The 13,991-nt window shown below is 34.2% G+C and overlaps 1 protein-coding gene across 1 annotated transcript; it reads left to right on the forward strand.

Annotated features, from left to right (window-relative positions):
- The first annotated feature begins 3,741 nt into the window (after positions 1 to 3,741).
- LOC149842906 (uncharacterized) lies at positions 3,742 to 4,425 on the forward strand. The gene has a single exon (XM_090000761.1). The coding sequence runs from the start codon at positions 3,742 to 3,744 to the stop codon at positions 4,423 to 4,425; it is 684 nt and encodes a 227-aa protein (XP_089856887.1).
- Positions 4,426 to 13,991: the final 9,566 nt, after the last annotated feature.

Raw genomic sequence — 13,991 nt, forward strand, 5'->3', positions numbered from 1 at the left:
TTTTGAATTAACCCAAGAGGAGATCACCTCTTAATTAAGAATATCACCTTCTTAATTAAGAGAGTGAGCCAAAAACGTGTGAGCCCAATTGGGCTGACGTTTTTGGCTCTCAAAGGTAAGTAAACATCTTAAGTAAGAGTGAATTGGGGCCCACTTAATGTCCAGCCCAGCCATTATGCATTAATGTCACTCATTTAGCATTTAACACATTAGGTTTAAGTGCATATTTTTATTAACTCTTTAGGTAAATTTGACTTATCTTTTTTTTTGTATTGCATATCATTTCATAATTATCTTTGCACATTAGTTATGTTAGCTGGGTATTAGTCATTAAGGTTGCATTGCATGTTATCACTTAAGTCCTAAGTAGGTCCCACATAGGGGACAGTTAACATTTGCATGCATTTCTATTAAATTAATTTTTGTTTAAGTAGATAGGTTGTTCGTATTAATCCTGATATTTTATGTCATGTTTTTTGTTTAATGTGAACTAGATTTCATATATTAAATAACCTTAAATACCTTGTGTTCATGTTTGTTATATGTTTTTGTTAGTTTGGGTTCATTAAGTTGTCATAGTCGATTGTTACTCGTATATTAGAATAAATTAATTCATTTTTTTTTGGGTTTAATTTCTTTAGCATAATTACATTTTGCTTATGGTAATTTAGTAGTGCATAGATATGTTAGGTCTATTATTGCATGTGCTTGAATTCAACAGTGCATGAATTGAATGTTTGTTAAAGTGAATAGTGAATTAACTTTTAAAACTAGAAATTACAACAAATTGCAGTCATTATTTTATGTGCATTTTTTCTGAGTTTTTCTAAAAAAATTGTTCTATTCTATAGTAGACCAAAAATAAGCTCAATTAAAGTTGATTTGGTCTGGTTTTTGAGCGTTTTCCAAAAACAGGTTTTTTTTGGGTTTTTAAATTTCGGGACATGCGATTTTCAAAATTTTATCGGATTTGAAACGCTTATATTCAGAGCTTCTGAATGAATTTTTCAATTCTGTGAAATCTGACAGATTCTTGAATCTGTTAGAAATAGAACAAAATAAAATTCAAATTTTTTTTACTTCTTTTGCCCCTCCAAAATGTTTATTTTCAAAAACCTGTCAGAATTCAATTTTGCACTATATTGAGGGCAAAACAAATATTTCATTAATTAGTTGATTTTTGGTAATTTTTCTTGTTTTTCTGCATGATAGTTAGTGTAATTACAATAGTTAGTTAGTTTGATTTAACATAAATTAATTAGTTTAATTAGATGTTGCATTTTAGCTTATTTTTATTTTAAATTATAATTCTGATTTAGTGGTTATTTCCAGAATTAGATTTAGTTATATTTTAACATTAATTGTAGTGATTTGTTTCTGACTTTTTACTTTATTTTGTTTAGGTTGATAAGCTTACTATATGTCAAAAGGTGTATCCGTGTCGAGAATGTGAATGCCAAACTTGAGGAAAAGATGAAAATGCCTTTGCTATCTGGAGAAGCTTGAGCATCTTAGTTTAGGATTTATTTTGATTAATTGTTATTCTGTAACTTAACTATAGTCATTTTAATTCAGTTTAGACATTTATGATATTAATAAATTGAAATTTTTAGATTTAATTAGTATATTATCCTGTTCCCTGAGGATTCAACCCGTATGTGCCATATTCGTGGAAAGTCAGTTTTTATATTTTTGGTCGACAATTTTCCAAATATTTTACTAAAAAATATATTTTAAAAATACTACTGCAAAAAGATCAACCAAATTTTGGCACCGTTGTTGGGGAACGACGATTGATATTCTATTATTTCTAATATTTCAGTTTATTAATATTTGTTTAGTTAGCTATTTTTTTATTTGTTCTAGTTAGTAGGATTAGTAAGTAAATATAGGCTTAACATAGTTAGTAAATATAGGATTCACGTGCTATTTTTCTAGGATTCACTGAATTGCATGATTAACGGAGCAAATAAACAAGTGAGTTTTAGAAAACATAGTTTATGATTTCTTGTATTTGCTAAATTTGTGATTTAGAGTAGTTTTTGTTATTTTAATTTTGTAGAGTAGTTGAATAATTATGACATAGTTTAGATTAGTTTTACTGCTTTTACTTTTTGTTTTTGTGCTTTTTATTTTTATGATTTTGTGTTTAGTTTAGTTTAGATAGTTTAGGTTCGTTTCCATACATCTGGTCTTAGTACTAGTGTATGCAAGGGCAGAGAACGTTAGGAGCTCCACTTCACCCATTTGACCCAGAACCCGAGTGTATTCTGAGAAGATCTAGAAGTCCAGATCAGAAGGAGAAGCAGATGGAGCAATGGAATGAAACCCGTCCTTTGAGGGATTTCTTTATCCCTAATCAATACACCTAGGCGTCTGCCATTAGGAGACCTGAAATAGGAGCGCCTCAATATGAGATCAAGGCCAGCATTATTCAAATGCTACCCTCATTTTATGGCCTTGCTCACGAGGACCCCTATAGGCATCTCAATGAGTTTCTCGAGGTTTGTTCAATGGTCTGAATCAATAACTTCAGAGATGTTGCTATGAAGCTGACACTCTTTCCATTCTCTCTGAAGGACAAGGTGAAGGATTGGTTCAAGACCTTGAACCCGGGGCAAATCGAGACGTGGATTTAATTGCAACAGGAATTCCTTAGGAAATATTTTCTCATTGGTCTCATGAACCAATTTAGGCAAGCCATCACCAGCTTTTTGGAGATGGATGGTGAACAATTTCATGAGACATGGGCACATATGAAGGACCTGCTTAGAAAATGCCCACATCATCAGGTACCTAGGTGGCAGATAGTTCAGAGCTTTTACGATGGTTTGTCTGCGAGGAACAGACAAATGATTGATTCATCCTACGGTGGTATGTTTATGTTAAAGAACAAAGATGAAGTGTGGGGGTTATTTGAGACATTAGCCGAGAAATCCCTACACCACACGACTTCGTCTTCAGCATCTCACTCTGAGAGGATTGCACCGAGTGGTCCAAAGAAGGATGGGCTACTAGAGGTAGGTTCTACTGATGCAATTCAGAGTAAGGTTGATATGCTTGCACATAAGTTGGACCAACTTCTAGCCGAACCATCCTATCAGCAGACGGTGTGTACTCTATGTGCTAGTCAAGTACATTCTGACACTGAGTGCCCTTCGGCAGATCAGTGCTCTGAATTTGTTCACGAACAAGTTCATGCTGCTCAGGGGTTCACCAGACCCATGCATGGCCCATATTCTTCTATACATAATCCGGATTGGCAAAACCATCCTCATTTTTTATGGAGAAATCCACAAGCATTTATTTTTGTTCCTCTCATTCAACAGGATAGGCCCAACTTTTCCATGTAGACATATTAGAGGCCTAGTTACCCCTCAGTCATCCCCTACCCTATCCCTCAGTTATTCCATAAGATCTTCCATAGCAGTCATCGTTCGAGGAGAGACTTCTCCAAGCATTTCAGAAGGTGAAAATCTCCAATCTAAATGCCTTTGAGAAGTGCACTCAAGTGTTGAATACCCATACGCAGTCTATTGCTAAACTCGAGACACAAATGGGTCAATTAGCAGAGGCATTGAGTAGGAGGACTGATGGTAGCTTGCCTAGCCAGACTGTCATGAATCCTAGAGGCAGGGAGCATAGTTCTGAAGGCTTGTACATGACCGATACATCACAGCAATAGGCCCAAGCAGTGATGGCCCTTAGAGCAGACACAAGTATCATGTTGCCCCAAGAAAGATGACTGATGAGCTCAGTGAGACCATGCCATCTACTCTTGCTCAGTCATCTCCCCCCAATGAGGACAAGGATAGAGATGAGTCTCCTCAGCAAGAGGAGGATCCCCCAGAATACATCCCTAAACCACCCTATCCTAAAGCATTAGAATCTCCCGTTGGCATAAGCAAGCATGAAACTAAGGTGCAGGACATGCTTGAGATCTTCAAGCAAGTGCAGATCAACCTTTCATTGTTGGATGTCATTCAACAAGTTCTGGCGTATGCCAAATTTTTGAAGAAACTATGTACACAAAAGAGAAAATCTAGAGAAAAAGTTCCTACCAAGGTCCTTCTGACCGAGCAGGTGAGTTCGGTGCTTCAGCATCAGACTCCACCAAAGCTCCAGGACCCTGGTACCCCAATTATTTCATGCATCATAAGAAATATTCAAATTGAGCATGCATTGCTAGATCTTGGGGCAAGCGTGAACATCTTCCCTGGATATTTCTATGATTCTTTTGGGTTAGAAGAAATAAAGCTAACACCTATAACCCTGCAACTAGCAGATCATTCTGTCAAGGTTTTGAGAGGAATCCTAGAAGACGTGCTAGTTAAAGTGGAGGATTTTTATTTCTCAATCAACTTTATTATCCTAGACATGGAGGGCGTAGATAGTCATCATCAGAATTTGATTATTCTGGGTTGACCATTTTTGGGGATGACCAATGCATGTATCAATTGTTGTACCGGAGCGATGGATTTATCCTTTGGCAACAAGAAGGTGAGACTGAATATTTTTAATGTTGTCATGGAACCTGCCAGAGATGAGTTTTGCTTCCATGTAGATATTGTTCAGGAGTTACTGGAAGAAGACTCAAACTTGCTATTATTTGGAGATCCACTTGATGTTTGTTATACAATAGAAGACAACCTAGACAGTGATTTTATTAAGATGTCTGTTGTTGTGTTGGAGGAGGGGAGTGTGCTCGGGCATATTGTGCCCAAGAGAGGAATAGGATAGGATCTGAGCAGAAATCGTGTACCATATGTATAATTGTAGGAGTAGAATTTGATTTTTTTTATTATTTTCATTTATTTTTCAGTGTTTGTATTGTTTTCTTTTAATTTCATTAGCTATTTGATCTAATCTTTTGTGCTAGAATGGTGATTATTCTTGCAGGACACGAGGATGAAGCAATAATTAAGAAGCCAACTTCATGTCAAGTTCACAGAAAATCATACACTTGCGTGTGCACGATGGTGGTGCAATGGATGCGGCAATGGAGTAGTCAGGCAAGCTTCAACATATAGTCAGGTTTTATCTTTTCTTGTCTCAATTTATTTTTGTTCTTGTGGCATATTCATTCATGCATATAGTTTCATCTAAGCATGGGGGAATGCTGCTGAGGACAACATCATTCAAGCATGGGGGAGGGATCATTGAAAAAAATTGATTTTTTTTTTAGAAAATCAATTTCTAGCTTTTCATGAAATGTCTTTTATAGAATTTGACATGTTTAGAATTGTAAATCCCATGTGCAATTTTTTTTTTTTAATGATCTAAAAAGAGTGATTATTGCATAGATTTTGACAAAATGAGAACATGTGATTGTTGGAGTCTGGATAGAATTATTTGTATGACAATGCATAGTATATTATAAATAAAAGCAGTGAAAGAAATATATTGTAGAGCAAATGTAGTTGTTCTAAGACTTTCAAGTTGTCACATGAGTAGTGGAGACAGACACTTGTTAACGTGTTTCGTTTCTGTAAAAGAGGGCAACTTGGGAGGTCGAACACTTTGCTTAGACATCGTCAGTGAGGCCTGTTGGGTTTGAGTAAGTAAGACTGAGGGGTGTTTTACACCTGATGCCCTAAAGTCGTCTGGCTTGGGAGTCATCGACCTAAAGCTCGCTACACGGACCCAATAGAAAGCCTAATAGGTGATGGCATTGCACACAATAAAGGCTACATACACTACAAAAGTCTAGGACCTAGCAACTTGAGCTATTAAGGTTGAGGAATCTTTGTATTTGTGACCCTAAGGTCGTCTGGCCTGGGAGTTATCGCCCGAATGCTCGTTACAAGGGTTACGAAGTCTGACGATGGATATAGAGCTTCATTGAAAACAAACCTTGAAAGAAAAATTCACTACTTAGAAAAGAAAAGGAAAATTTAAACTATGCAGAAACCATACAAGGAGAGAAAGATGACGACATGAAGGTGTTAAAATTTCTAAAAAGGAATGTAAATGATCAGAAATTTTAGAAAAATTTGACAAAAATATTTGTACTGTAGGGGCATGGTTTCTTTTCATATGTTATCTCTTACATTTACTTAAAATGAAAACTAGAATTGATTAGTAGTTAGTTTTATTCTGTTTTTAGTTTTGGTGTTGCTCGAGGACTAACAACATTCAAGCATGGGAGTATCTAATAATGCATTAGATAATTAACATAATATGCATGTCATTGTCCATGTTTTTATAGTTAAAACTCATGTTTATGTTGATTCTAGTCATAGAAAGCTATATATCAAATTTCGTCTAATTCGGAGTTAAATTGGCGAAGTTATGAGCTTTTTCGTGAAACGAAGTGAATTTCGACGAGATCCAGATCCAGACCCAAACAAGCATAACGATTTTTGGATTTTGGATCAGGGTTGGATCACATTGAACCAACCCAAGACCCATTTATATTTGCCAAAAAGGGGGTGCCTAGCAATTTTCAAGAAATTTTGAGTGCTTGAAAAAATATTTTGTTCACAAGAGCGTTTTTGAAAATTGTCAGAAATAAAACAAACAAAAGGGGATACCCCCCTCATTTGACTTTTTGTCCAAGAATTTCTGTGCAACCTCCATTGCAGCTCCAGCCACCTCCATCATCTAATCCCCACCTCTGTTTTGTCGCACCGAGGAGCTTTCCGTGTGTTGCGCCGCCGAGGAGATTTCCGGACGTCTTCCATTTCTTCCCCTTCATGTCCTTTTGTATCTAGTTTCCACTAAAAATATGATTTTGTGTGCAGCACTACAGCATCCATTGAAGGAGCTTGATCTTCGCATCGAGGAGTTTTTTGGGTGTTTTCTGGTTGAGGAGTTTTTCGGGCCCTCAAGCGAGCTGAGGAGTTTTTTGGGCTAGCGCTTCTTTCCCATCTATCATCCTTCAAACTACCGCCACTGTTCCTTTTGTTGAGCTAACGGAAGTTGCATACATTAGTGGAGGATTAGCGGAAGACGTGGGAGGCCTCAAATCGTGGACCAAGGACGGATCGTCCGGTAAGATCCGTTGCTCTTCTTTGTAATTTACGTTTTTGTTATTTTGCATAAATCGGCTAGCCCATGTCTAGCCGGTTTTGCTGTTTTAATTTTTTTTAGTTCTGAATTTTTCCAGTAGTTACAACAGGTTAAAAATATGTTTTTGTAAGGTCTAAGATCGAGTGTAGGAGGTTTGAAAAGCCATTTTGTGTTAAGTGTGTGATCTTTGTTAGATAAGCAAAACCGGCTAGATTATGTCTAGCCGATTTTGAAGACAACGTTTGGATGTTCTGAATTTTTTTTGTTTGTTGATTACAATAGGTTAGGGTCTGCTGTTAATCGCTTAAGATTGAATCTAAGTAGTGTTTTAATGTCATAAAAAATAATTTCTTTTGTTTTTGAATGGTTGCATTTTATTTAGTTATAAATCTTTTTTTTTTAGATTTTGTAAAATCATGTTTTAGGGGCTGCCATCTTCTTCAAGGAAGAAGGCAGCCATTGTTAGTTCAGCCAAGGTCTGACGTTTTATCTTTAGAAGGTTAACTTAGTTTAGCAAGTCTTGATTAGGTATTATGTGCAATTAGGATATAGATTTTTACTAAATATTTATTAATTAGATTAGTCTAGGTATTGTTTAGTTAGATAATTAACATGTACGATTTTTTTGGATGCCACATCTGTCCTAGCATGAATTATAATAGACATTCTATAGATTAGGTTGTAGTTAATTTAGTTAGCATAAATTGACTTTATTTGAACTTTGAAAGGAGGACATTATGGGAATTCCATAAGAAGTGGCAAGTTGGCAATTAATGTGGTTTTCTAAAATTCGTTGGATTGTATTTTGGGAAGGTGTTGGGTCTCCTTCAAAGGTCCCGCCAAGGGGATCTCCTCTTCCTTTTAACTTAGGTGACAGACTTGAAATTCAAATCTCTTACCTAAATGCATTTTGAATTAACCCAAGAGGAGATCACCTCTTAATTAAGAATATTACCTTCTTAATTAAGAGAGTGAGCCAAAAACGTGTAGGCCCAATTGGGCTGACATTTTTGGCTCTCAAAGGTAAGTAAACATCTTAAGTAAGAGTGAATTGGGGCCCACTTAATGTCCAGCACATCCATTATGCATTAAGGTCTCTCATTTGGCATTTAACACGTTAGGTTTAAGTGCATATTTGTATTAACTCTTTAGGTAAGTTTGACTTGATTTTTTTTTTTGTATTGCATATCATTTCATAATTATCTTTGCACATTAGTTATGTTAGCTGGGTATTAGTCATTAAGGTTGCATTGCATGTTATCACTTACTTAAGTCCTAAGTAGGTCCCATATAGGGGACAGTTAACATTTGCATGCATTTCTATTAAATTAATTTTTGTTTAAGTAGATAGGTTGTTCGTATTAATCCTGATATTTTATGTCATGTTTTTTGTTTAATGTGAACTAGATTTCATATATTAAATAACCTTAAATACCATGTGTTCATGTTTGTTATATGTTTTTGTTAGTTTAGGTTCATTAAGTTGTCATAGTCGATTGTTAATCATATATTAAAATAAATTAATTCGTTTATTTTTTTTGTTTAATTTTTTTAGCATAATTACATCCTGCTTATTGTAATTTAGCAGTGCATAGATATGTTAGGTCTGTTATTGTATGTTCTTGAATTCAAGAGTGCATGAATTGAATGTTTGTTAAAGTGAATAGTGAATTGACTTTTAAAACTGAAAATTACAACAAATTGCAGTCATTATTTTATGTGCATTTTTTCCAAGTTTTTCTAAAAAAATTATTCTATTCTATTCATCTGTATGTTGACTGTCAGCAGACCAAAAATCAGCTCAATAAAAGATGATTTGGTCTGATTTTTAAGCATTTTTCAAAAATAGGTTTTTCGGGTTTTTAAATTTCGGGAGAGGCGATTTCCAAAATTTTATCGGATTTGAAACGCTTATATCCAGAGCTTCCGAATGAATTTTTCAACTCTATAAAATTTGACAGATTCTTGAATCTGTTAGAATCAGAATAAAACAAAATTTAGCAATTGTTGACTTTGTTTACCTCTACAAAATGTCTATTTTTGAAAACCTATCAGAATTCAATTTTATGCTATATTTAAAGCAAAACAGACATTTCACTAATTAGTTGATTTTCAATAATTTTTCTTGTTTTTATGCATGATAGTCAGTGTAATTATAGTAGTTAGTTAGTTTAATTAGATGTTATATTTTAGCTTATTTTTATTTTAAATTACAATTCTGATTTAGTGGTTATTTCCAGAATTAGATTTTGTTATATTTTAACATTAATTATAGTGTTTTGTTTCTGACTTTTTACTTTATTTTGTTTAGGTTGATAAGCTTACTATAGGTCAAAAAGTGTATCCATGTCGAGAACGTGAATGCCAAACTTGAGGAAAAGATGAAAATGCCCCTACATTTTGGAGAAGCTTGAGCATCTTAGTTTAGGATTTATTTTGATTAATTGTTATTCTGTAACTTAACTGTAGTCGTTTTAATTTAGTATAGACATTTATGATATTAATAAATTTAAATTTTTAGATTTAATTAGAATATTATCCTATTCTCTGAGGATTCGACCCGCACATGCCACATTCGTGGAAAGTATGTTTTTATATTTTTGGTTGACGATTTTCCAAATGTTTTATTGAAAAATATGTTTTAAAAATACCACTGCAAAAAGATCAACCAAGAAGCAAACATATCTATGCACTGCTAAATTCCAGTTGTACGCACGCCTCCCCGATGAGAAGAAAGGTTGTCGACGATGGATTGGACGAGAAGAGAAGAAGAAGAAGAGGGGGAGAAATAGGCAAGGATCGAAAACAAGGAGGACAGAGAGAGAGAGGAGAGAGAGGGAGCAAGGGGGGCATTTTCTCAAGAGGAAAAAATGTCCCCCTTTGCTGGAAAAATCCTATTTATAATGAATTAATTAGGTTAAAATAAACTTTTCAAAAAGAGTAAAGATTTTTTATAAATTCCAAAAAGGGGTCTCTTATGAAAAATGTGTTTAGCTAAAAATCAAAACTTCCTAAACTAATTAAAATTAGCTAATTATAACTTAATCTAACTAAACTATAATTAAGAACATTCTAAAACTAATAAAAACACTAAAAATGCAAGGCAAGCTTTGAAATACACGATTTTATGATAATTTCAATTCTAATGCATTTTTTTGAAAGCAATGATAAAAATGGGTTTTCAAAGCAATTTTATCATGGATCATGCATAACTAAAGATGAATAAAATGCAAAATATATGCATGATCAAATACCCCCATGCTTATTGTTTGCTAGTCCTGGAGTTGGAGTGTGTAGGTAATATACGGGTAATGAAGTAGCGATATGCAAGTGACTAAGTGTTGGAGTGTACAGGTAATGTGCTGGTAATGAAGTGTAGTGAATAGTGTACAGGAAATTAAAAATGCTCTAAAATGACTAGCCATACACTTGAACCTAAATGCTATAATGAAATTCACGACAATTGTATAACAGATTCCTTGGATGATATGCTTGCAGAATAACGATATGTTGTGCTGTAAATGAACTAATGCGAAATGTTGTATGATCGTGCACAACTCCTATATTCAGAATCAGTGAGCTCTGCTGAAGGACCCCAAGGGATGATCTCCAAGCTTGGGATTGACATATGATACCTCCAAGGTTGACACTATCAGAAACTTGAAAATCTTACGCTTTGCACTTCTTGCATATCTAAATACCAAACAATGGAGGATACATATGTCATCAAGAGTCCCTTGGAGAGTTAGAATCCACAGGGATGAAAGTGGTAAAACTTATGCAACTACAAGAGCCAAATGATGGATGGACAACTCTTGAAAAGGGAAAGATAGGATAGAACCATTTATAAGCTACAACAGTCAGCAGGAGGCCAATGCAAAATAACCATCACCCCTGCAGCGGATATTACTTATTAGCAGCCATGTTTTCGGGTCATTCTAGCAAGTGAAAACCATTCCATTCACCGACATGTATCAGAGTTAGCTGATGGAAGATTTGGTTCATTATAAACCCTAATCATCTGGAGGGATGGATCAAAAAGTAGTGTTGCGCTGATTCTCATGTTACACTTGCAACTGTAGAGGAGGTGATCTACAACAAGTCATGCGACAGTATTGTACAGGAAATCAGAGGAACAATGATGTTGTGCAGTGAATTAGATGCAGCTAAACCGATCAAATGTTGATGAAGGTGCAGTGTGAAGGGCATACTGCGAAAATGCAGTGAAAATACTAACATGCAGAGGATGAAATGATTACACAGTGATGTAATAAAATGCAAAGTTATAAAGTAAGTGTGAGGTGTATATTACCAAAATGCTTAAACAGTAAATGAATTGAATGACATGCTATGAATGTGAATTCCATCAGTCTGAACAAATGCAAAGGAATTTGCCTAAGCAATCATCTTCAACAGGTTGAGCTTACACAGCCGATATTGTTGTAAATTGAATTCACATAGCAAATTGTTCATATTTATTGCATTCATTACCCACCACATCTCTTTCATCACTACCCATTGATTTCACAACCATTCTATAATACAAATTGATAGGTCCTTTGTTGCTTGACCTCTAGCTTCTTCATCTTTAAATCAATTTTTCGATTGGATCCCAGTGCTTCTTCAATTCCTCCAGCTTGCTTGTGTAAACACTTTCGAATTCATCATCTCCCTCTTCATAGAGCCATTCCTTTGTCTGCTATAAGCTTCTAGAGACCTATTGTTATCATCACAAAATTTTTTCCTCCCTTTGCGAGAGAGAAAAATGATTCTGCGAGTCAAACTCGACCAAAGTTTTGAAAATGGTTTTTAAAAATAACTCACCTTCGTTTTTGAAATTTATGGGAAAATTCCATAGAATGAGACTCGTTTGTCGGTACGATGTTCAACCGTTCCTGGCGCCTTTACCATGGGTAATTAAACCAAGTATCAACGTGTGCTTCACTATGCTCAAATATCTAAATTATACTCTATTTCCTAAATGCATAGAAAATCAGGCATGTGCTATGAAATTTTTGAAAAATGCACATTTGAAAAGATGATTGGAAAATACTTGAAAAAAAGAATTCATTGAAAATCATGGATCACATTGAAGATTGCCTTCTGAATGGGAAAATTGATTCTCAAGACAGTTGAAACTTTGAGAAAATCGATTTATGAAATAATTTGATCATTTGTTTTGAGAAAATCAATTTCTTAGTGAAATAACTCAATAAAAGAGGATTTGGCCCTTTTAAAATGATTTCATGATCTAAATTGACCAATATGAATGAATGAATGTAACTTCAAAGAATATTTTCTGAGAAAATCATTTGGAAAATGTAGTGAATTTCAAAATAGCCTAAGAGTGTAGGTTGAATGTGGCGTATACGAAGATGAAAAATCTAAGACTCATTTGTATTCTGACTATGGCCATAAATACGAATTCCACCAAGTTTGTCAACTCCCTAAAAGCTCGTGTATGTGTCATTCATGTCAACCATAGTGAATTTGGAAAAATGCATGAATCATCATTCAATGAGATATTGAAAATTATAAAAAGCAAACTATATGCAATGCATCCTATTCTATGCAGAAAATGTAACTCTTATTCTGATATTACATTTGATATTACATTGAATAAGAAAAAGAAAATGAATAAATGAATAAAATCTTTAACTTGAGTATTCCTGCAAAACTAGAAAATGAGTTAGCACAAATATGTAAGTTTTTCTAGATTTATCCGACAATATCGAGAAATTATCGGATTTTATCCAAATATAAACCTTGATTCATACCTCCCTGATATAAACATGATAAATAAATGATGCAAATGTATGAAAATTTCAAACTAAAGTATTGAAATTCAAAATTGAGGTGAAAATAACCAAAAATGCCTCTCACAACAAGACTATGGCCTTGAAATTAGGGTTTTCAGAAATAATTTTTGTAAAAATGAAAATTTTGAAATTCAAATGGATGCAAATGAAGATAAAATCAAACATAATATGATATGATTATATGCATGCTAAAACTTTAAAATTGCAAAAATATCAAAAAAATATTGAATTTCGCTTGAATTTCGCCTTTCTTTTGATAATTTAACTAACACATATGTCAATTGAATTCCAAATTGCACCAAATTCGACATGGACAACTATATTAATCCTAAAAACGGAATGGAATATGAAAATCAATTTTTTTGGCATTATTTGATATGAAAATTAACAAAAAAACCCTAAAAATGCTAGATTTTTGCCTTTTGGCCTACACCTATCCTAATGACAACCTAATTTTGGATTGATTCTTACAATAAAAATTCCTAAGGTTTTGCATGGTGACAGTGGACAACTAGGGAAGGATTTTTGCCTTTTACAGACTTGTGATTCAACTTATGGTCAGAGAGATACAACTCCAACAACCTAGGTTAGAATCTGGCAACCTTGAAATCACAGGCAAACTGACAGGCTTTCACAAAAATTAGATGAAAAATAGTAAACTATAACCAAAATCTCTAACATTTTAGGAGGATGTTGTAGACAAACAGAGGATCATATCCTATTTTTACAGATTTGGCATTGGATCTACGGTTACAGAGGACACATTGGATTAACAGACCCCACCCCTAAATCTGACGAAATTGTAATAACAGGGAATCGACAGGTAAACTTTTAAAATTTAGGAAAAATAGAAATCTAAATCCTAAAATCTTAAAATTATGAGAAATGACAGAGGATATCATGAGGACCAATTCCTATTTTGACAGACAGAACATCTGACTTACAGGTCAGAGGGCCACGATCAATTTAAGTTGATCTAGGGCTCTGACAACCTGTATCAGACATGATACAGTGGTTTGTAAAATCCAAATTTTGAAAGATCGTAATTTTTATCCAAAAAAATCAGTAAAATCCAGTAAAATACTAGATTTACATGTGAATCTACGTATTTTATGGATCATGATTCGGATCTCCCATGAGGGAGATCTCAGATTAAAACAT

Source organism: Nuphar pumila, chromosome 3 (assembly GCF_984573655.1).
Source record: "Nuphar pumila chromosome 3, dmNupPumi1.hap1.1, whole genome shotgun sequence".
Lineage (NCBI taxonomy): Eukaryota > Viridiplantae > Streptophyta > Magnoliopsida > Nymphaeales > Nymphaeaceae > Nuphar > Nuphar pumila.